Source organism: Boleophthalmus pectinirostris, unplaced genomic scaffold (assembly GCF_026225935.1).
Source record: "Boleophthalmus pectinirostris isolate CB_2022bp ecotype Guang Dong unplaced genomic scaffold, ASM2622593v1 HiC_scaffold_15, whole genome shotgun sequence".
Classification (NCBI taxonomy): Eukaryota; Metazoa; Chordata; class Actinopteri; order Gobiiformes; family Gobiidae; genus Boleophthalmus; species Boleophthalmus pectinirostris.
Window position 1 is genome coordinate 14,875,945 of NW_026571070.1, and position 23,103 is coordinate 14,899,047.

Sequence of the window (23,103 nt, forward strand, 5' to 3'; positions counted from 1 at the left end):
TGTAGACTTTGATGCATACAAAATATTTTATTCAGTCAGTTATATAGACTTACCACTGCACTATGTAAATTTTGTAATGGAGGGTTCACCACCTTCTTGTCATCACAGAAATATTATTGTGTTGCCTAGAATGTTTATTACATTTTCTAACTGTGGAGAGCTGACCCACTCACTGTAAGAATGCATGTTTACATTTTTTTAGCAATAAAAACAACTGCGAATTAATAAATGATAGACAAGTTTATTGCTGTACTGTGGAACATTCCATAAAACTAACAATATTTCCATGGTGACAAGCAAGTGGCTGACTTAATATTGCTTTTCAGGACAGTATGGTATTGGCCAACCGTTTTACTTTCCTCTGCGCCCTCATTATTGGTTCAACACTGTGGCTCCAGCACCAGGTAAATAATAATAAGCATGCATTTACTCATCAGAAATACATAATAACATCTTATTTATCTTTAAAATATATCAATTCTCTACAAATCTTTATATTCTAGTCAAACAGGAGATCAAACACAGCTTTGATAATGGTTCAAATAAGGAGCTTCAATCAGAGAGAGCAAAGAGCACAGAAGAGACGACTTCATGTGAACACCAGGCTCAGAGTAAAGGCAAAGAGAGTGAGGAGAAAGATGGTATGTACACTAGTTTTGTAGCTAATGGTTTGATCTGTGTTTACTCTTTGTGGTAAATGGGAACACACACATTAGTGGTTTCTCATGTCCCTGCTTGGTTAATATGTGATGGCTTCTTTACTCTGGGCACATTCCTGACTTCTGATCGCATAATGTCAGAAGCCATTTCCTCCTTTAATGCATAATGGAGAACCTTATAGATATAAAAGGGCTGGAACAAAATATCTTATTCTTGAATGAATTATATTGAGAAAAGTAAATTATCTTTAAGCTGGGGTACCTGATTTTCAAAATGTGAATGGAGGAACTATGTTTAGTCTGTATTTAACTCAACCTGAGCTCTCACAAGCCCATTGGTACATCAACAGTTTTATCAAACAGTGACATTAAGCTGGGGTGTTCGGTCAATGTACAGTCAAACTGCTCCCATCACAAAGCCTGTGAGCATTAAAATGTTTATAATTAGATAATATAGGCTCTTTAAATAAATATAAAAATCACAACTATTCAAAACATAATGAATACCTACTTTACATTCCTTTATATTCCTTTAATGGTTAGATATTGACAACAGTTTACCAAAATTAATACAGAAATTATTTTAAGAAATCTCAATAATTTGTGTTTATTGTTTAATTGATACCTGATGTTGATGTCTGTATGGTTGACAAGGATTATTATATCACAGAGACTATGAATAAATAATAATAATAATAATTTGAGTGAACAATTCATGTTGGAGAGGATCCAGACCGCAGATGAGATTTTGTAACTTTTTCTTAAATAACCTCCCCCACAAAACAGAAGAATGATTAATATTTTTAGATCCTTTTGCATGATGACGAAGGATCATTGCCTCTGTGTGTCCTGAAAGTTTATATAATTCCCCTATTTTAAGACTTTTAACACAATATTCAATGCACATTTGTGTTTCAGGTCAACAGTATTTCGAAACAGAGCCAGTTGATTTGGAGAAGGGCGTTTGTATCAAAAATCTGGTGAAGGTGTTTGGCAGTAGCTACAGACCTGCAGTGGACGGCCTCAGCATTAACTTTTACGAGGGTCAGATCACTGCTTTCCTGGGACAAAATGGAGCTGGGAAGACTACCACCATGTACGTCCTAACAGCTGAAAATACCCCAGAGTTATCCAGTATCACTGGACCCTGATCGCTGCATTTCTTCTTTTTGTTTATCTCACTCTCTCCCAGGTCTATTTTGACCGGGATGTTCCCACCGACTTCAGGAACAGCGACCATTTATGGCAAGGACATCTGCTCGGACATGGACGCGATCCGCTTGTCTCTGGGAATGTGCCCCCAACACAACATCCTTTTTCAGTAGTATGTACTTGAAATTCTCAACAAACACTGGTCAAAAGATGTTGATGTGATAATAAAAGGAATTTATGTTGGATCTCTTAAATGTCTGCAAAACGACATGGAGTTTTATGGAGACAAGGATTTATAATAGTAGTTAAATTTGTGAAGTAATATACTTAATGTGCATACTTTTATTATGAGTTTGCATGAAGTTGTAATAGCAAAGGCAATACTGCTTTTTGTTTGGGACTCAAAAGTCAAGCTCATCTGAATGTCTGACACAAGGCATAGCTTTTTAAACAACAGTATTTTAAATAATTTACATATTGCTTTTTTATTTCTTTCTCAGTTCTTTCAATTTCTGTACCTTTAAGATCATTTAAATGACATGCAAACAGCAAAATCTGATATTAAAGGGACCATGATCAGAAAGAAATGAGATGGATTTAAGAATGGATTTTGAGTTACTGATGCTACTGTGTGATGGTGGTGGTCGAAGGGGCTGATGACACAGATTGACAGCCTCACTTCCATCAGACTCAGTCTGCCCCAGGGCAACTGTGGCTACAATAATAGTTTACCACTGCGAAGTAAATGAATAATGCATTGTAAAAAGCTTTGGATGTCTTGAAAGGCACTATATAAATCCAAATATTGATTAATTAATTAGAAGTCAAGTCGTTACAGCTACTTCAATATACAAATACAAAAAAACTTTAAAAAGTCCTTGTAACTATGCTACTATATGGCATTTTGACTTGGCTTCCCATTCATGTAAACAGATACTATTATCTCTACTGCTTGTCAGCTGGTAAAAACAAGATTACAGTATTTTACATGAGATAATCTTTATTCAACAAAGTATTTTATCATAACCTCGAAACTATGTAGACTCAAAGAATACATAAAGAATTCATCTGAACATCATACTGTGGGAAAGCCACAGATTCATGAAACTGTTTGTAAATTTCTTATTGATTCAGTTTTGCCTTTGTTTGATTGTCAGTCCTCAATAAGATGGTGATGATTATATGGTAGACTCATTGAAGAACTGTAGCTGTTTTATAACACATTTTCTTTCTTCATATTTCCTTCAGCATGACTGTAGCAGAGCATATCCTCTTTTATGCTCTGTTAAAAGGTCGTCCCATCGCAGAAGCTGAAGAGGAGGTGGAAAACATGCTTCAAGACCTTGGTTTGCCCCATAAGAGAGATGAACTCACCCAGAACCTCTCAGGTCAGTAGAAGAGTTTTTTTTATTTCATGTGTAAATGTTATTAGTGACATTTTATAAAAAATACCTTAATAAAGCATGAACAAAAAGTGAATTTATAATGAGCAAATAGTTTATTAAAGGCCCTATATTATGCTATTTTCTGATCTATGTTATAATGTTTCCTCATCAAAAACATATCTGGAGTTGTGCTTTGTTTCATTCACACATACATTGCATACTTAGACTTCTTCTCTCAAAAAGAGAACACTCTGTTCCACTTTATGAATTCATGTAGTAATACGGGAAGTCCTCCACTGTGTTTTTACTAGAAACATTTGGATAATTTTAGCCCTGGAATTGCCTGTCTCTACTGAACAAAAGGTAAAAGATAGCTGTTAACCACTACATGACATCACAAGGTGGAACAGAGTGTTTTGAGCTTTGGAGATGTAGACAGATGAGGTAACAACATTTTAAATTGGCTTAAATCTCACAAGAGGCAGTTTATTAAAGCTATTAAAAGTGGAGTTAGTGTTAGCATCTTATTAAATATTATTATACTTTTTTTCCCAGGCGGGATGCAGAGAAAGCTTTCAGTGGCTTTGGCTTTTGTGGGTGGGGCTAAAGTTGTGATTTTGGATGAGCCCACATCAGGGGTCGATCCTTACTCCAGACGCTCCATTTGGGACCTGCTGCTCAAGTATCGCGCAGGTAACACTGCCACCTGCTGGCCAATGTTATAACAGTTCTGTCACGTTTTATCCAGTACCACATAAATAAGAAATTGTATTTACACTACAGATTTTAAATCTTCATATTTTATAGTGGTATTTGTTCACCTTTTTTCAGTTTGATCAACATCTTCTGGCCAATGGCTGTTATGTGTCTTTAATGTCTATTTGGCTCGTCTTACCACTTGTTTTTTAAAGGAGTGAGTCTTTATTTCTATCATTCCAAACAAGCTAACTCCTTTAAAGGTGTACTATGTAACATTAGGGGAAAGGTCCGCCTGTATTAAAGTATATGTGAATTGTCTTGCTAAAATTCCTTGAAAAACCTTGTTGTGAGCTGGATAGCCTTTCCACAGATTTGACCTATAACCTAGTGGCATCTGCTGCTGGTCCCCATGGAGATAAATGAGTGTTTTTTTTTTTTTTATAACATTTAACAACTTTATAGCCTATAACAATTTCTACCCAAAAACGTGCATCTTTTAAAGCATCAATATCATTTTTCTCTCTTTTATTCTTCCAGGTCGTACAGTGATTATGTCCACACACCACATGGATGAGGCCGACCTGCTGAGTGACCGAGTGGCCATCATCTCTCAGGGACGACTCTTCTGCTGTGGATCTCCCATTTTCCTTAAGAACTGTTTTGGAGCTGGATTTTACCTCACGCTCGTGCGAAAAATGAAACATGAACTTCAAAAGGTGTGTTCTTATTAATGCCATCTCATGTCCTTATTAAGGTTTATAGAAATAACTCAGAAATACTAGCAGTATTCTAAAGCATGATTCATACATTTTGCCTTTTAACAAACAGACAAGTTTTTAACAAGTTTTTTTCAAATTTGCACTGCATCTCTTTAGATTATCCATTATCGGGTTCCATTTACATTTAAATTTTTTTGTTCATTTGTTAATTAAGTGGTTGTACATATGTAGTCAATTCTGAACACAGTCAAAATGTAAATAACCTTGTTTTATTTTTGTTTCTGCAGACTAGCTGTCATTGTACCGAGGACTGCTCCTGTAAATGCTCTGCATGTTCCAAGTATAAAGCGACTCAGGAGGAGAGTGCAGCTCCAGAGCGGCAGATGGACGGTGAGGCCCAGTCCACAGTCTGTCATAAAATCTAATTAATATGGATTATACATGTCGCTATGGGTGTATTAAGGGTATACAGTATTAATACACATCCTTGTCACTTGTCTGTAGAGAAAATGTAACACAATAGTCAAGCAAGTCCATTATTTGTACCTATACATTGAACCATCTATACAAATGAGACATTCAAATAGAGAATAGATTTCAATTCAATGTATCTATTGCCATGGAGACAAGTGACTCCCGAAGCCCAAGTTACAGGTCAGACCTGTGTCTGAATCCATTTGCAGTAAGAAATAAGAATCATGTATGTTTTTCAAGGTATTTTTGAGCAATAATTTACACCTGTAATTCATTTATTGCTCGATTTATTGCCATACTGTGAAACATTCCTGGAAAAGCGATATCTCCTCCATTGAGATACTCAGATTGCAGACTCCCTTCTAGATCTAGTCATCCAAAACCATTCAAAGGTCCTATATTATGCTATTTTCTGATCTATCTTGTGTTTTGTTTCATTTACACATGTTTAACACTCACATCATGCATATTTAGGCTGAGTTATTCTCTCAAACACCATGTTCCACCTTGTGATGTCATGTGGTAATACAGGAAGAGCTCCACTGTGTTTTTGAATTCCATACACCTTCATTAGAATCATTTGGATAATTTCAGCCCTGAAATTGCCAATTCCTACTGAACTAAAGGTAAAAGGTAGCTGTTAACTTAAAACAACTTCTTCATGACATCACAAGATGGAGCAGAACATTTTGAGCTTCAGAGATGTAAATACACTAATAATGCAAGATTACTTAAGTACATGTGAATGAAACAAAACCCCACTACAGGTATGTTTTTAAGGACGTAACAACATTATAACATGGCTTTAAGCTCACAAGAGGAAATTTTGTTTAATACAGGACCTTTAAGTCAACATTTAAGTTTAAATTTATAGCAGTTGTGATGTGGATAGATATTATAGTAAAAGTTTTTATATCCATCCATTTTTACTGTTAATTAAACATCTCTCCTTCAGGTAACATTGAAAGGATCACTGCTCTGGTGCACCATCACGTCCCACAGGCTCGTCTGATCGAGGCCATTGGTCAGGAGGTGACTTTCCTGCTCCCAAACCGAGACTTCCAGCCCCGAGCTTATGCCAGTCTGTTCAGAGAGCTGGAGGAAACCCTGACGGACATTGGACTGAGCAGTTTTGGAGTATCGGACACTTCACTAGAGGAGGTGAATGCATTATGTGATTTTTGTTTAGAGTGTCACAATAATTACTAGGCAAGGCAAGGCAAGGCACGACAAGTTTATTTGTATAGCATAATTCATACAAAAGTAGTTCAAAGTGCTTTACAGGATAAGAAAGTCACTAAAATCACAATACAAGCAAATCAAAATATGAATAATCAACATAAAATTAACTTGAAAAAGAGATGAGAGAAGAATGAGGAATAAAAATCTTTCAGTCATATGCATAGTTAAGGAGAACTGGATTGAGCCTGGATTTAAATAGTCAATATACTGACTTATCATTCAATTCAACGTAGGGGTTAGTAGATTGTTGTCCACTGATCTGAAGGTTGGCGGTTCGAATCCCACTCTCACCATAAACATCACTGGTTGAGTACTCAAATCCGTTGACCCACATGTAACCATTTATCGATATATAAGAAAGCTGAAGCAATATATTTTGGGGCTCAATATTGATTACATATGGTTATTTTTTAATATAATAAGCAGTATGGGGTTGAATCAGTAACTTCTAGTTCTAATTATTGCTTCATTCTGTTATTTATTTTTTGTAGCTTATGTATATTAATGATGAAGTATATTTAAAAATGACTTACTTTGAATGTCCTGCTTTATTATTTTGTCAGTATAAAGCTGCATAAAGTAGTTTTAATCTTATTTATCGCAATTTTTTTAATAGCAATATATCGTGTTTCAAAATCATTATCGTGACAGGCCTAGACCCCCACTTACAGCCAACGTTATGGACCCTTGGATTCTGTAAAATGAGGCAATACATCACCTGTGACTGAAAAAGCATGAGCAGATATCTCATTTTCATTGCAAAACAAATATTTGAAGACGTGGGCGTGAGAGAAAACAAGAGATTAACTCAGGCAATCTGTCATAGAGTCACTGGCTGGCGTTCACCTTTGAAGCAATTAAGTTTTGTTTCGTAAGGCTGCTCCACTGCTTTGATTAATGAGAGCATCTGCTAATCTCATGTCCTCACAGAAAAATAATGTGTTTTCATCTGCTAGGTTTTCCTAAAAGTCACTGCTGATGGAAGTGCAACCAACAGGAAATGCATGCAAGGTAATAAGCATACACACATTTGTATCTGTTTCGAATTGTGATGTCTTATCCATCTTTTATTATTGGATTTGTGGTCTTTTTTATGACAACTTCCGAATCCCAGATATGAGAGCTTTGCAGGCGATTTCTCGAGCTAGTCTGTGCGGATTCAGCAGAGTGGTGGTAGAAGGTGATAAACCACAAGGTGAAAATGGTAAAACACTAAATGCAGCTAACAATACAGTGTACTGCTATTGATACTTTGCAGTGACATTACGCTGAGGGGGTTCTATGTGTATGTGTATGGTAGAATGTTCACAAGTTACGATGAAGACATAATGATTACCAAACACTAGGGATGTAACAATATCCAAATCTCACGGTACGATATTTTCACGATATACATCTCATGGTACGATATTTATTGTGATATTTTGTGGAGGCCGACAAAATTGTGAATATGCTCCTTTTTTTTCTTAAAATGCCTTGACAAGACTTAATCCAAAGAACTAAGACTTAAGACTGTTATTACTTCATGTAGTTTGCACCAAAATGGAGCAAAGAATCATGGTTGTTGTAGTTCCCTCTGTTTTTTAGCTGTTGCTGCACCATAACAATGAATTTAAGCAAAGACACTTGATTCGATATATTGTGATGACCCAACGATACACACGATGATGTGATATCACAGTATTTTGGTTATTGTTACACCCCTACCAAACGGAATGGATTTAAACACACATTTTCAGGAGCCTGTGATCAACACGTGAGTTCATGGTCACTGAAAAATTGCTGGCTAATGCAATGCTTGTGACTGTAATGTTATTTGCGAGGGATTTGTTTACCAGTATAAATCAGCTCACCTGTTGTAGTTCTAGCTAAGTCAGTTCTTTATGGTCAGACTGTGTTAAGATAAAGCACAGATTAAAGTCTAACAAAGCATCAGACAGAGCGTGCTTACAGTTAGCGTCACACCCTCGGGGAATGTTCATGACATCAGCTGCAAAGTATCAAAAGAAGCTGAACTACAGATCTATTTAAACTCAAGCTTGCTGTTACATCATTGCGTAACATATTCACTTCAAAGCTTTATAGTGTACAAAGGTAGCAGCTTGTTCATGCAAAATTGTATTGCCTATACTGCAGCCCTATGCATGCAAGGATTTCATTTATGTCCATTTTTGGAATTTTTAACTACCCTCAAAGACATTACCAGTAGTAACATTTATGTGTACACATACTTTAAAATTTAATGGTAAGAAACACTGTGGTGAGCCTTGAGATCCAAATAACAACAAAATAAGAAACTAGAAAAGCACTCAGAGAGCGCAGACCTCCGCCAAGGACTACCTCCATATTTTATATAAATTGCAATAAAATCAGTCTTCTGGATCAGATCCGGATCAGCCTTTGGAATATGAAAGAGGATCCCATTGTCCATCCCTGAGTCAAATTTCATGGGGTTTGGTCAATAATTAACCGAGATATTGAGAAACAAAATTTTTGGCCCCATTTACCACAATGTTAACTAAAATTTCAAAGTGATCCAGAATCCAGGAGTTCTTCCGGATCACCCCCAAAATGAAATCAGTTCTTCCTTTTCACATTTCCAACAAATCCTGAAAATTTCATCAAAATCGGTCCATAACTTTTTGAGTTATGTTGCTAACAGACAAACAAGCAAACAAACAAACAAACAAACAGACAAACGCCGGCAAAAACATAACCTCCTTGGCGGAGGTAAATATGAAGTAGGTAGTGGAAGTAGGGAATCTTAATGCTCTTTCAAATGACTCAGGCTTTTTGCTTGCTGGCTTCTTTATGTTCTACCCATTATAATGTTTGATACATAATGATCTAATATGTGCTTCATTTACAGTTTTTTTTTTTTTTTTTTTTTTTTTCAGAGAAAGTTGGGACTGTGCCCTCTAATGGCTCAGGAGAGTGTTTCTCTAATGAAGAAAATGGAGGCAGAGGGTCATACCAGGTCAGAGGGCTGTGTCTGATCTTCAAACAGTTCTTTGCTCTTCTCATCAAACGGCTCCACCATGCAACCAGGTCCTACAAAGACTTTTTCGCACAGGTAAAAATTTTAGTTTCAGTTTAAGGTGCACTGTGTAACTTTTCTAGTAGCTTGGAATGTTTATTGCTTTGCCTGGAATATTCCATTAAACAAATCTATTCCGGGATTTCAGAATGATGAGAGATGAAAACCATTTCCATAACGATTTAAGAAAAAATATCACATCATGGGAAAAAGTTTTCAAAACATTGCATGTAACAAAATGGTGAAATCCATGAATTTATTTATTATAATTGTTTTCTTGCTTAAAAAAACACAAATCCGGTCTGTATTTTCGTCTGGTAGTATTCCCTGCTTGTATCCTTGAAGACTGACAAGGTTAATGCCACGCTGTAAAACATTCCAGGCAGAGCAATAACATCTTCATGGACACTAGCAGCTCACAGACCAGAAAAGTTACACGTTAATGTAGGAAGTATGCTTGGTTACTTAAAATACAGTATGTTTTTTCTAGATTGTGCTTCCGGCTAGCTTTGTCTTCCTGGCTTTAACATTCACGCTGATAGTTCCACCTTTTGGAGAGTATCCCAGTCTGACCCTGAGCCCCTGGATGTATGAAAGACAATACACATTTTTCAGGTAACTCAAAATGCAGAAACAATCTCATATCTAATGTAAAGTAGTTTTGCTGCTTAATATTGATTTCATTGTTTCAGTAATGAGCGGCCAACAGATGCAAAGATGAGATATTTGGGTGAAGTTTTGCTCGACAAACCAGGCTTTGGGACTCGATGCATGGTGGATGAACCACTTGAGTAAGTTAATTATTTTGTAACGTAGTAATTTTAGTTAAACTATACATAATTTCAACCAGGATGGACTTGAATAGGCACCAACAAATATTTGAAATTTAAAAGAAAAGTTAATTGAACATTGGATAAGCTTCAGCAGAAGGGGGTGTCAGCTTTGTGATGAACATAGCCTAAAATATATTTCTTTTTAATTTAATTTGTGTATGTATTTGGAGAAGTACACTTTAAATTTTTTTTCTTAGAATATAGAAACATAAATTTGAAACTGTAAAATCTATTAAGTAACTAAACTGCAAATTGGACTAATTTTTAAAGGTACACTATGATATTGCTTTTCCCAGAATGTTCCACGGTATGGCATTCAACTCATCTACCAAATATTCAATTACAGGAGTTTATATTGCTCCAAAATACCTCGAAGATAATTACAAACATGTAGTAGAAATTACTTTTATGTATGTGAATGACAAAAGGTAGCCGTGGATATTTTGACAAGTAATGAAATACAGTCTAATTAAGGCTAATTAAATTCAGACGTACAGTATATATTTTCTGTCTTATATTTATTTTACTTTTTTGTGTTCAGAAATTTCCCATGTCACAACATCACGACAGAGTGGGAGATGCCTCTGGTCAATCCTGCTCTGATTGAGATGCTTGATGGTCCACAGTGGGACTCTATCAGACCCTCTCCAGACTGTCAGTGCAGCACAGCCCAAAAACTCACCATGCTCCCAGTGTGTCCCGAGGGGGCGGGGGGCCTGCCTCCTCCACAGGTCAGTCTATAATACGTACTACTTCTAAAAAGAAGAAAAATGGGAGAAGTTTTGAGATTTAGTAGGATACAGAGGGAGAACATTGAGAAGTTAGTTAGCTCAATTAAAGGTCCTATATTACACAAAATAGATTCTTGTGACATTAAGCCATGTTATAATGTTGTCACCTCCTCAAAAACATGCTGTGTTTTGTTTCATTCACGTATGTCTAAGTAATCCTTTATTATTATTCTGTCTACATCTCAAAACTCAGAGTAGTCTTGTTTTATGTTTTAGAGGATGCAGTCGACAGGAGATGTTCTCATGGATCTAACTGGGAGGAACATCCCCGACTTTTTGGTGAAGACCTACCCAAGTCTCATCAGGACCAGGTAATTTTCAGTTAAAATTATAAATTACAGGCACCAAAATCATTTTCATTAATCATTTTTTCTCGCAAAACATAACATATTTACTGTATTTAAACCATTATTGTAACATCTTTTCCAGCTTAAAGAGCAAGTACTGGGTGAATGAGCAAAGGTACATCTTCTCTTGTTTTATTTTCATTCAAATGTTTTTTTTTTTTTTATTGATAATTATTAAAATGCTTGTTCAGGTATGGAGGCATATCGGTGGGTGGACAACTTCCTGTTTTAGAAATCGACCCAAAAGCCATCCAGGATTTGGCTTCTCAACTTGGACGATTATTAAATGTTACAGGGGTAAGAAATTAAATTATATTTATTGTATTATATATTGTATCGTTTTAAATTTTGCACATTTTTGATGTGTTATCCATCAACTGTTTGAAGGGTCCAAACTGTAAACAATCCCTGAAAGATATTGGGACATTTCTTAAGTACATGGAGACTGAAAACAATATTAAGGTATGGTAAATATTTCAATTATGCTTTTACTAGTACTTGTGAACATAGACTTAGACAAACTTTATTGATCTACAAGAGAAATTATTTGGACACAGTAGCTAGCTCACATATCACAATATAATATAATAACAAAGAGGAACAATATAAATAGTAATAATAAATAAATAAGTAGCAAATATAACATGAGAATAATTATACAAATCTATGTAAATCTATATCTATACAAGAGGTGGGTACAAAGAAATAGTGTGAAGAGGGTGAGTTGTTGTACAGTTGTAGGTAGTATTATCTGTTACATAAGGGGGAGTTGTTATTGTAAGGTTGTATGGAGTATGGGATGAATGTGGTCCTGTAATATTTTCAGTCACTGTACCACTGAGTCAAGATACCATTTATATTTTGTCTCTTTGTCATTATAATACATTGTGATATGTGAGCTACTGTGTCCAAGTTATTTCCCCTGTGGATCAATAAAGTTTGTCCAAGTCTAAAGAGTGAAGTAATAGCCCTATAATATATGTTTTTTTTGGTTTTTGTTTTCTTCCTGCAGGTGTGGTACAACAATAAGGGCTGGCACTCCATGGTCTCCTTCTTGAATGTGGCAAACAATGCTATTCTTCGAGTAAACCTTCCCAAAACCTCAGTCCTGTCTGAATATGGGATCACTGCCATTAACCACCCTCTGAATCTGACCAAGGGACAGCTGTCTGAGATCACTGTGTAAGAAAACATTACACAGACAGAGCTGGAGGAAGTTAAGAGTGCAGGGAATGTAGTAAAAGTGCTGTCATATGGCAACAAAACATAAAAAATATAAACTTGTTATTAATATTCAATAATGTTTTGGTTCTCAAACTTTTCTCTCCTAGCACCAGTCAAGAAAATATTTGTCCTTTTGGGTACCACCAGATTCATACTTGCACAAATACCACATTGAAATTCAGACTAAACAAGTTTTAAACCTGGAACGAAACCAGGACTACACCAGGACTAAACCATGTCTACGTCAGGACTGAACTGGGAACTAAACTAAAACATTGTGTGCATCATAACTACAGTAACTTAAACAATGAATAATCCAAAGTAAGACAAAAAAACTTTCAGAACATTAACTTAGCTATGTGGGTATTTCTACCTCTTATCATTCTACTATATACAGTTAGTTATTGTTTATTTTAAAGGTCCATGTTACAATATTTTCTGATCTCTTATTATTTTGTGTGAATGAAACAGTACACAAGTCCAGGTATGTTTTTGAGGAGGTAACAACATTATAACATGTCTTAAAGCTCTCCAGAGTCAGTTTTGCGTAACATAATTCCCCTTTCTTCTTCAACAGCCTGACCACTTCAGTCGATGCTGTGGTGGCGATCTGTGTCATATTCGCCATGTCCTTCGTGCCCGCAAGCTTCGTCCTTTATCTGATCCAGGAGCGGGTCACTCAGGCCAAACACCTGCAGTTTGTCAGCGGAGTCAGTCCTCTGGTTTACTGGACCGCCAACTTCCTCTGGGACATGGTACAGTGACTCTGCAACCTTTACTCTGACAGATTAAAGGCCAAGATGTGTTCAGAATAAAAAAGTGTATTTGAATTTGTGGAGTTTCTGTCTCAATTTTACATTTTACACTTGGCTCTCTTTTCTCAAGTGCCATGATAGGGCAACAGGGTCTCTAGTGCATTCTCTTGTTGTATTCTTAGGCAAGACTCTGCACCAAAATGGCATAGTATGAGTGTGTGAGTGAGTGATCGGTGGTGATTGACAGGTCCACGGCACAGATTGACAGCCTCACTTCTTTCAGAAACTGTTGCCTGACTTCTAAATGTTGTTTTTTCTTCAGTTGAATTACTCCGTCAGTGCAGTGTTGGTGGTGGAAATATTCAAGATCTTCGATAAAAAGTGTTACACCTCACCCACAAATCTACAGCCCCTGATTTCTCTTCTTATGCTCTATGGGTAAGTAGCTCTGTGTAGTTAATCACATTATAATCAAGGAGAGATTTAGTTATTTCTAATCCTGATGTATTTTTAATTGAGAGCTCCACTGCCAGTCCTCTGTCCATAAAAGCATCTGGTTTGTGGAGTTCAGACTTAAATAAATTTGGTTATTTTATGTGTTAAATGAAAATGATTGAGTGTGTATTTTTTATGTTCATGGAATGAATATAAAAAATAGTATTGCCAGCCAAATGTGTTCATTATTAAAACCTCCAAACTGTGTTAAATCAGAGGCCTGTCACAATAATTGAGGCATATGTTGCTACAGAGATATACTCTGATAAATGATAATATTGAAACTACTTTATGCCCCTGACACAATAAGACAGGATAACCCCAGTAAACCATTTTAAATAGACAGTGCCACCCTCTACAGTGTCACCCTCAACAAAAATTCGCCAAATTTCTCATTGTGGTTCATTTTGTATGATCATAAACGATAAACGTTTGTGCCTTCGTTAACATTAGCATTAGTTTGTATGACCATAAACAAAAACAAAAAACAAAAAAACAAAACAAAGCAAAGCTGGCATCTTAAAAAAAAAGAAGATAAAAACTAAGAAAAACTGTGACTGTATTTCTGTTGGAGGAGTTAGTTTATGGAACAACCTGAGTGATGAGTATAAAGCATTATGTTTTAAAAGATATAGAGCTCTGGAAAGAATGAATTATGTATTCAGTTTTGTTTGTTTTAATTTATATTTTCTCTCTTATATGTACAGTAGTAAAGGTAAACTTGTTCATGTGCTGTTATCTTTTCTTTCTTGGAGTTATTGTTTAATGGGGTTTGGTACTATTGCTTTAGCTTGAACCATTTCTCTCATGATCCATGTAGTTGTGGTCTGTTTTGTTTTTGTTTTGTAGTGTTTAAAAAAAAACAAAAAAACTCAAATTTCCCAACTTTCACAAAGATTGTTCACGCAATAAATTTTGAGCCCTACAGTTACAATGTTTTATTTATCAATAATCAATCATTAAAGTATCTCTCTCTCTTTGAATAAATTGCAATTAATACTAGAACAGACTAGGGCTGAAATTACAATAACAACTGGATTTTTGTAAAATATGTAAAACTCCCCTACCAATTTTACATGTTTCTCTCTTATTTGCATGTCTGATTATAATCCCCAATTCTTTCTTTCCCTTCACACATTTTTTCTTTCTTTCTTTTCCAGGTGGTCAGTGACTCCCATGATGTACCCTCTGTCCTATCTGTTCAGCATCCCGAGCACAGCCTATGTCTCTCTGTCCTGTATAAACCTTTTCATCGGCATCAACAGTAGCGCCATCACATTTATTCTGGATTTATTTGAAAGCAACTCGGTATGACCCTAACCCTAACCCCTCTCTCTTTGAGTGACACAAATTTATCTAGAAATTAAATCTCATTCTAATGCGATGTCCCTTTTTGTTTAGGCCTTATACAAGTTGAACCAAGTTTTGAAAGCCTTACTGCTCCTGTTCCCACATTACTGTCTGGGCCGTGGACTCATTGACATGGCAATGAACCAGGCTGTAACTGATGTCTTTGCTCGCTTTGGTAATTTCAAAATGTTATTCAAATCTAAATCACAATATTATCAGCTCTACTGTATAGGCCTGTATCATTTACAGTGTGCTATTGAGATATATTTTAATTTTAATTTGGGAGGATTTATTTGTGTTGTTTTAGGTGAAGACCACAGTCCAGACCCTTACAGCTGGCACTATTTGGGCAAGAACATGTGTTGTATGGCGGCTGAAGGCTTCATCTACTTTGTCGTAAATATTCTGATCCAGTATCGCTTCTTTTTGGATCACTGGTGAGTCCCGTGATACAGTACTTTATATGACTTGAGCTTTTACTAATTATTTTATGTTTTAGTTAGTAGTTCTTCTTTTTTAAATAGATGTTTGCATTGCATTTAAAAATTCACTATATAATGTTTCTGAAGGGGGTCCACCACTTGCTTGTCGCTATGAAAATGTTATTTCTTTCCACAAAATGGCTTTAATCTAATCTGTCTTGCATTCAGTCAATTACAGGTCCTTAGAAAATACTTGAAAAATGCATTCTTACTGTGGGTGGGCGTCACCTCTCCACAGATCTGAACTGTAACTTGGCTTAGAGGTGTCACCTGCTTGTCTTCATAGAGATGGTTAAGTTTAATGCCATACTGTGGAACATTCCAGACAGGTGTTAGATACTCTAACAGAAAGGTGGCATAGTGCAGTTTTAATAAGTCATTAAAACTAATATAAATGCTCATGTGGTCTTTTTTAATATTAACAGTCAGTTGTGGTTTATTTGTTGTCAGGCTTTCCGATTCCCCTCGATTCCACATTGCGAATGAGGATGCTGATGTGGCTGAGGAGAGGCAGAGGATTTATAAAAGTGACAAAACAAATGATATTCTTCGAGTGCGAGACCTGTCCAAGGTAAAATGTGTAGTCCAGTAGTTGTGTATAAGGTTACTTCATCCTATTATTTGCCTCTATTGTGTTTTTCTGTGGTTATAGACATACACTGGAACAGTAATCCCGGCTGTTGACAGAATTTGCCTTGGAGTTTCGCCTGGAGAGGTAATTACAGTAAAAGCAAACTGTACTGTAAATACGCAGCACAGAGCCATTAAACTGTCAAGCTACAAGCAAAACAAGCAGAGACAGAGCATTCCACATGGAGAAGAGCAGCTTCAAAAGTGAATGCTCAACCCAAAAAATCCTTATATATTTTAGATTTAACATGTGCATGTGTTTGTTTATTTATTTTCAAAGTCTATCAAATTGAGGCATGTTCATAACAAGTCCTTATACCCCTATAGCAGCCATTCCCAAAGTCTGCAGAGCCCCTTAATAATAATTTACACTGCATTTAATACAAAATGTCATGTTCTTTCTTAAGAAAAAAAAGAAAGTTAGGCCTATGGGCATTATTATATTGTTTTAATACTAATATAAAGTTGTAAATGTAATGAAATATATGATGTAAAGCTAATTTGAAACTCATTTTTTCACTTTTGCTTATTATGTGAACAATCTTTGGGGGCCCCCCTGCAATGCCTCTAAGGTCCCTCATGAGGCCCTAGACCTCACTTTGCGAACCACTGCTCTATAGTATTTCACCATATCAGTTTAGGACATATGGCCCCCCAGTAGTGTTTTGCATAGAGCCCCTACAAACTAGCAACAGCCCTGATACTATGAACCTGAGTTACAAATAGTAAGGCACATTTTAATAATAGACTTTGTATTTTATGCTTAGTTAAAAATATAATTCCTTGTAATGTTTCTTGATTTTGACTTTATGGACATTTAGATTTTTTTGTACCCCCACTTTAGTGCGTATTAAATGAATTTCTCTTCTGGGAGATTGATACAGTTCTATCTAATCTTATCTGAACCTTCTCAGTGTTTCGGTCTGCTGGGAGTGAATGGAGCAGGAAAGACCACCACGTTTAAAATGCTGACAGGAGACATCGATGTTACGTCTGGAGAAGCATCCGTCACTGGATACAGGTCAGTGGTATTTGAGTCTTTAAAAGGAACATTTTTCTCATACTTCTGGTGTAAAAACTGAACTACTTTGGCTTGAAGATAATGTATTAACCTTTTGTAATGAACTTTGCAGTATTTTGACCAACATTCTGGACGTGCACCAGAACATGGGCTACTGTCCTCAGTTTGATGCCATCGATGAGCTGCTGACGGGCAGAGAGCACCTGCACATGTACGCCCGCCTCAGAGGGGTGCCAGAGTATGAGATCAGCAGGGTCAGTACTGTACTCTCACAAACCATATTAGCATGTACTAATAATGGTATTATAGGGAAGTAATTGTTGAAACATTTTAGTATTATTTATAAAATACACTTATTGTCAGGGTAAGTATTTACTGTTAAGATTTGATGAATTACTTTGAATGGTTGGTAATGCATATAGTAATAACATTTTAAGTGCTAATTATGATATTTATTTTGGATGGTACAAGTTTAAGTACTATATTCTCACAAAACACATGCGCGTATTCTTATTTATATTAGAATACAGTAGTAATGCTAATATCCAATCCAACTTTATTTGTAATGCACATTTTACCAAAACAAAGTCTCCCAAGTGATGCACAGTGTAGGCACAATATAATATAAATTAACACAGTGTATAAAATAAATCATACCAAATAAATGAGAAAAAAAAAAAAAAACATAAAAAGTACTAAAATTAGTAAGTATAGGGAAATAGTTGTAGAAACATTTTACGTAGCTTGTAGTTTTTTTAATATTGCTTATAAAATATACTTATTATCAGGGTAAGCATTTACTGTCAGAGAAAGATTTGATTAATTAATCTGAAGTGGTATTGTATATAACATTTTATTCTAATAATGCTAATATAGGGAAGTAATTATTGAGACATTTTAGCCTTTAGTTATTTTAGTTGTGTTTTATAAAATAGACAAGACATGATTATTTGCATAGCACAGTTCATACACAAAGTAATTCAGTAGTACTTTACAGAATAAGAAAGACAATAAAATCACAATACAAACAAATCAAAACATAAATAATCATCATAAAATTAACATTAAAAGAGAAGAGGGATACAAACACAATTTATTGTCAGGGTAAGTATTAACTGTCAGAGTAAGATTTGATTAATTCTTTTAAATTGTTGGTATTGCATATAGTAATAAGATTTTATTCAGTTAAGTGCAAATAGTGGTATTTATTTTAGATGGTACAAGTACTTGGCACAGTCTGTCGCTGTGAATCTCTTTAAGCTTGTTTGTGACTGCCAACTAAATACACTAACCTTGATTAATAACTACAAAACTGCCAATGCAATAGATAATAATAAAATATGGGGATGATATTGATATAGTAATTTGATTTATATTATGCAGCAGTTAATTTTCCCATATATTTTACTATAATAATGAATAATGCTTGTAATTTATTTGTGAATATCTTTGTTGTGTGCACAGGTGGCAGAATGGGCCATCCAGAAGCTGGGTCTATCAGAGGACGCAGGTCGCACAGCTGGGACCTACAGCGGAGGAAACAGGAGGAAACTGTCCACAGCCATCGCCATGATCGGCTGCCCGGCTCTAGTACTGCTGGTGAGGCCTTAACCATTTTTCAATGCAGAAATGACATTAAAACTCCACATCTGACTGTATGTCTCTGTTTTGCCATGTTAATGTTGTTACCTCATCAAAAACCTACCTGGAGTTATGTTTTGTTTCATTCACACATGTTAGCGTAATAATTTTACTATTAGTCTGTCTACATCTTCAAAGCTCAAAATGCTCTGTTCTACCTTGTGATGTCATGAAGCAGTAGTTTTCAAGATAACAGCTTCCTTTTACCTTTTAATCAGTACAGATCGGCAATTCCAGGTCTGAAATCATCCAAATGATTCTAGTGAAGGTGTATGGAGTTTAAAAACACAGTGGAGCACTTGTATTACCGAGTGTTTTGTGTTTGAGAGAAGCATTATATATAAAGGATTTGTGTGATAAACATTCATATGTTTATGTTATTTTTCAATGATAATGACAATAAAATTCTGAATCTGAAACATACAAATAATACAGAATGACTTATTGCTAATACTTTTTTAATGGCCTTATATTTGATTTTAGGATGAGCCCACCACAGGAATGGACCCTTTGTCTCGACGCTTTCTGTGGAACTCCATTATGAGTGTTATTCAGGACAAGCGAGCTGTGGTCCTCACCTCACACAGGTACCGTACAAGTAATATATTACAATTTATATTATCTTTAATAGTTATTTTTTCATTTATCTGTTTTTCTTGCTCTTGCAGTATGGAAGAATGTGAAGCTCTGTGTACTCGCTTAGCCATCATGGTCAATGGATCCTTCAAATGTTTGGGAACAATCCAACATCTCAAATACAAGTAGGACACTTACATCTAATCCTACATAGTCTTTGTTTATTAAAAATGTTTGAAATATAATTTACTGACTAGTAGAAATGGCAGGTTTTAGATGTATTCTGTCAGATGGTATAGATTTCTTTCTGAATTAAATTATCATATTATCTTACTAAGTTGTGCAATTTACTCAGCTTTGACCACTGACAGATAGGTGGCTAATGTCTAATGAATGTTTTGATAGCCCTAGATAGCCCATGGTTTAATTTAATGAATACTTTCCTTTTATACAACATCATAAGCCTATAAAGTCTCTACATATTTGTCCATCACTAACAGGTTTGGGGATGGTTATATGGTGACTATGAAGATCAGAGCAGCAAGGCCTGGTTGTGCCCCAGACCTTAACCCTGCAGAGGCCTTCATGGAGAGCTCTTTCCCTGGGTGCATTCAACGAGAAAAGCACTATAACACTCTACAATACAAGATCAACTCCTCCTCTCTGGCCAAGATCTTTCAAATGGTGCTCGCAAACAAGGACAAACTCAACATAGAAGACTACTCTGTGTCACAGACCACTCTAGACCAGGTAAAAATGCATAAGTGGGTATGTATATGATAACTACAAACATTTTATCCATGAGTTTCAGTTTTCATAGCAATTAACAGTTTAAAACTATTATTTCTTTTGAATTGGAAAAAATCCTCACAATTTTCATATAGAAACACTTAAGCTTAACCCATGAATCGGCTCCTAATGTGAAGCTGTTCAGTTCAGTGTTGGGATTTTGTTTTTGGAGATTTCAAATAAAAACAAATATAATTTGTTATTGGAAAAAAACTGCCCCCTACATGAGAATATTGGCTTATAGCAGGGGTTTTGAAATTGGGTAAATGTGAGCCTCCCCTTAGAGTAGGTAAAGACAGCTGAGCCCCCACAGGTCTAACTGAGGCTACTTTTAACATCACTGAACATCAGTAGGACAAATCAACTTTTTGCTAATAAACTGTGTATATTGTGTTTTAATAGCATTTACTGTTCCTCACTCACTCTCCTCCTCCAGGCACAGCCCAGTTTAGCAGCTCTATTTGAAATGTGTTTGTGAGTAGAGTTTAGGTGTTTAGTCCCTCTTTAAATTCTTATCGGCTTGTCTTTCTTCCAGGTGTTTGTGAATTTCGCAAAGCAACAATCGAGAGAAGACGAACATATAGTGCTGCATCCAAAAGCTGCTGGAGCTCAGAGGATTATTATCACCTCTCCTATCCTGAGGCTGAGAAGAAGTGATTGTTTTTAAAAGCTCTACAAAATAAAATGAAGACTAAAGGCAAATAGGGCTAGCAAATACACAGCTACAACTGAAACATAGTATGTCATGATTATGGAAAACCCCAAAGGTAGGACAAATTACATGTTGTGTGTCTACAATGTATTATTTTATTTCTCATGGGCTTTTATTTTGAAAGGGTGGAGCATTAATGTGCCTGTGTCATGCTCTGTGCTGCTCACCTTTAGGCCTTGCAAACTAAACTGTGCTTAAGTTTAAAGGGCCAATATTACACAATTTTTTGATCTATGTTATCATTTTGTTTCCTCTTCAAAAACATACCCGGAATTGTGTTTTGTGTCATTCGCATTTCATACACAAACTCTGAATATTTACACTGAGATAGTCCAGTAATGTAGAGTTGTGAATGAAACAAAACACAAGTCCAGGTATGTTTTTGATGAGATAACAACAGCATTATAACATGTCATAAAGCTCACAAGAGCCTATTTTGTGTAATATAGGACCTTTAATATGAAGGAAAACGCCCTTAAACTATGACATGTCATAAAGCACAATATTGGCTTTTTCAAGTTAATATTTGTGCTTTTTGCTGCTTAAGATGCCAATCAAGATTAAGATGCTGTTTAATGCCTTTATTAGACAAATGAGCACTCAGACAATCATAGTCTTATCATAGCACTTTATTTATATGTTATGATCAAGCATAGGAGATTTTTGATGCTATAGTGCAATATTACTGCTACAAATGCTGCTACATCTGTAAATGTCAAATGTTAAATTGTTATGCCACGAAATTAAATGTGTGTTTAAATGATTTTGGTATGTTTAACAAAGTAAAGAAATAGTAGAGAAATACACTGTTATTATGATAAACATTTTGTCAAATAAAGATTTAAATAAAACAAACATCGACATTTCAATTTCAAATTTAACACTTGTAGCCACTGACAATCATTTTGAAAAACACAACATTGTTCTACATTGTTGTACTTTACATTTTAAGCCTGTTAATAGCAATATATACTATTATAAAACTTACAAGGAAATAGTTCAAAGTAAAGTTAATAAAGTTTTTATCCACTTTCTCCTGAGACATACATAGTGCACGCTTAATTTCTGCATTCACATTTGAAGTTGTTTGTTTTATGTTCATATAGCAGGCACTTTCAGTATTTAACAGTCTGAACTACAGTAGTTTTAAGTTGTTAATATTGCAATTTTTTAATTTATGTTACTCAAGTGTGCGAATGAAACAAAACACAAAAAACAATACAACTCTGAGTATGTTTTTGACGAGATAACACTGACAACATTATAACATGGCATAAATCTAACGAGTCAATTTGGTGTAATACAGGACTTTTAAAATATACATAAAATATGAACTTCATGTTGTGTAAATTCAACCAGGAAGACAATATTTCTACCTTGTTCCTACCGCCAACCTGTTTTGTACCTTTCTTTTGCTCCCAGCCAAACACATGCTGCTTTACATCTGTCTGTAAACTTATACCTCTAAAACCTTTAAAAAACAAAGGTCTTTTCTCTAACAAATCTTCACAACTTGTCAAATGAAATATATCTGTATTTCTCACTTACCTGTCTGTCTTCTTAAGTCTCTCCTGGTTACATTCTTATTGCATCGTATTGCTTTATAATACCATATGAGGACCCTTATGAGTTCACATATAGAACTGAATATTTAAGTACAAAAATTGCATAGTCTAACCTTAGTGGATTATCTCACTAGAAACTGTAATAAATAATTAACAATACTGTTTATTATAATCTAAATGATCAGAAAGCTTGGCTCCTGTCCTAGACTAAACATAGCGCTTAAAGGTGCACTATGTAACTTTTTGGCTAGAACATTCCACAGTATGACTTTAAACAGATTTGCCTTACATTTATTCAATTACAGATGGTTTTATTGCTCAAAAATATCAAGAACATATATTCTGTCTAAGCGGGGTTGGCTCTTCACAGATCTGATCTGTAACTTTGGTGTTAATAAAGATAGAAAAGTTTAATGCCATACTGTGAATCATTCCAAAGCAATAACATCTACATGGAGAAAAGCATTTGATGGCTCCTCCACCAGGAAAGTTACACAATGCACCTTTTAACCAAGAACTAAACCA

General features: G+C 35.4%; 1 protein-coding gene across 1 annotated transcript in view; it reads left to right on the plus strand.

Annotated features, from left to right (window-relative positions):
* abca4a (ATP-binding cassette, sub-family A (ABC1), member 4a) overlaps positions 1 to 21,744 on the plus strand; it is a 51,048-nt gene extending 29,304 nt beyond the window's left edge. Inside the window, exons 17-50 of the mRNA XM_055150781.1 lie at positions 327 to 404; positions 504 to 641; positions 1,578 to 1,755; positions 1,852 to 1,983; positions 3,060 to 3,199; positions 3,752 to 3,889; positions 4,433 to 4,611; positions 4,902 to 5,004; positions 6,044 to 6,249; positions 7,287 to 7,341; positions 7,445 to 7,525; positions 9,228 to 9,403; positions 9,858 to 9,982; positions 10,060 to 10,158; positions 10,742 to 10,931; positions 11,208 to 11,302; positions 11,421 to 11,453; positions 11,530 to 11,635; positions 11,726 to 11,800; positions 12,351 to 12,520; positions 13,140 to 13,317; positions 13,640 to 13,755; positions 14,973 to 15,120; positions 15,214 to 15,337; positions 15,470 to 15,599; positions 16,095 to 16,215; positions 16,297 to 16,359; positions 17,189 to 17,295; positions 17,408 to 17,549; positions 18,760 to 18,894; positions 19,420 to 19,523; positions 19,605 to 19,697; positions 20,013 to 20,262; positions 20,837 to 21,744. Of these exons, the coding sequence (XP_055006756.1) occupies positions 327 to 404; positions 504 to 641; positions 1,578 to 1,755; positions 1,852 to 1,983; positions 3,060 to 3,199; positions 3,752 to 3,889; positions 4,433 to 4,611; positions 4,902 to 5,004; positions 6,044 to 6,249; positions 7,287 to 7,341; positions 7,445 to 7,525; positions 9,228 to 9,403; positions 9,858 to 9,982; positions 10,060 to 10,158; positions 10,742 to 10,931; positions 11,208 to 11,302; positions 11,421 to 11,453; positions 11,530 to 11,635; positions 11,726 to 11,800; positions 12,351 to 12,520; positions 13,140 to 13,317; positions 13,640 to 13,755; positions 14,973 to 15,120; positions 15,214 to 15,337; positions 15,470 to 15,599; positions 16,095 to 16,215; positions 16,297 to 16,359; positions 17,189 to 17,295; positions 17,408 to 17,549; positions 18,760 to 18,894; positions 19,420 to 19,523; positions 19,605 to 19,697; positions 20,013 to 20,262; positions 20,837 to 20,968 (4,340 nt within the window). The 3' untranslated portion in view covers positions 20,969 to 21,744. The remainder of the gene's footprint in view (positions 1 to 326; positions 405 to 503; positions 642 to 1,577; positions 1,756 to 1,851; positions 1,984 to 3,059; positions 3,200 to 3,751; positions 3,890 to 4,432; positions 4,612 to 4,901; positions 5,005 to 6,043; positions 6,250 to 7,286; positions 7,342 to 7,444; positions 7,526 to 9,227; positions 9,404 to 9,857; positions 9,983 to 10,059; positions 10,159 to 10,741; positions 10,932 to 11,207; positions 11,303 to 11,420; positions 11,454 to 11,529; positions 11,636 to 11,725; positions 11,801 to 12,350; positions 12,521 to 13,139; positions 13,318 to 13,639; positions 13,756 to 14,972; positions 15,121 to 15,213; positions 15,338 to 15,469; positions 15,600 to 16,094; positions 16,216 to 16,296; positions 16,360 to 17,188; positions 17,296 to 17,407; positions 17,550 to 18,759; positions 18,895 to 19,419; positions 19,524 to 19,604; positions 19,698 to 20,012; positions 20,263 to 20,836) is intronic.
* The last annotated feature ends 1,359 nt before the right edge of the window (positions 21,745 to 23,103 follow it).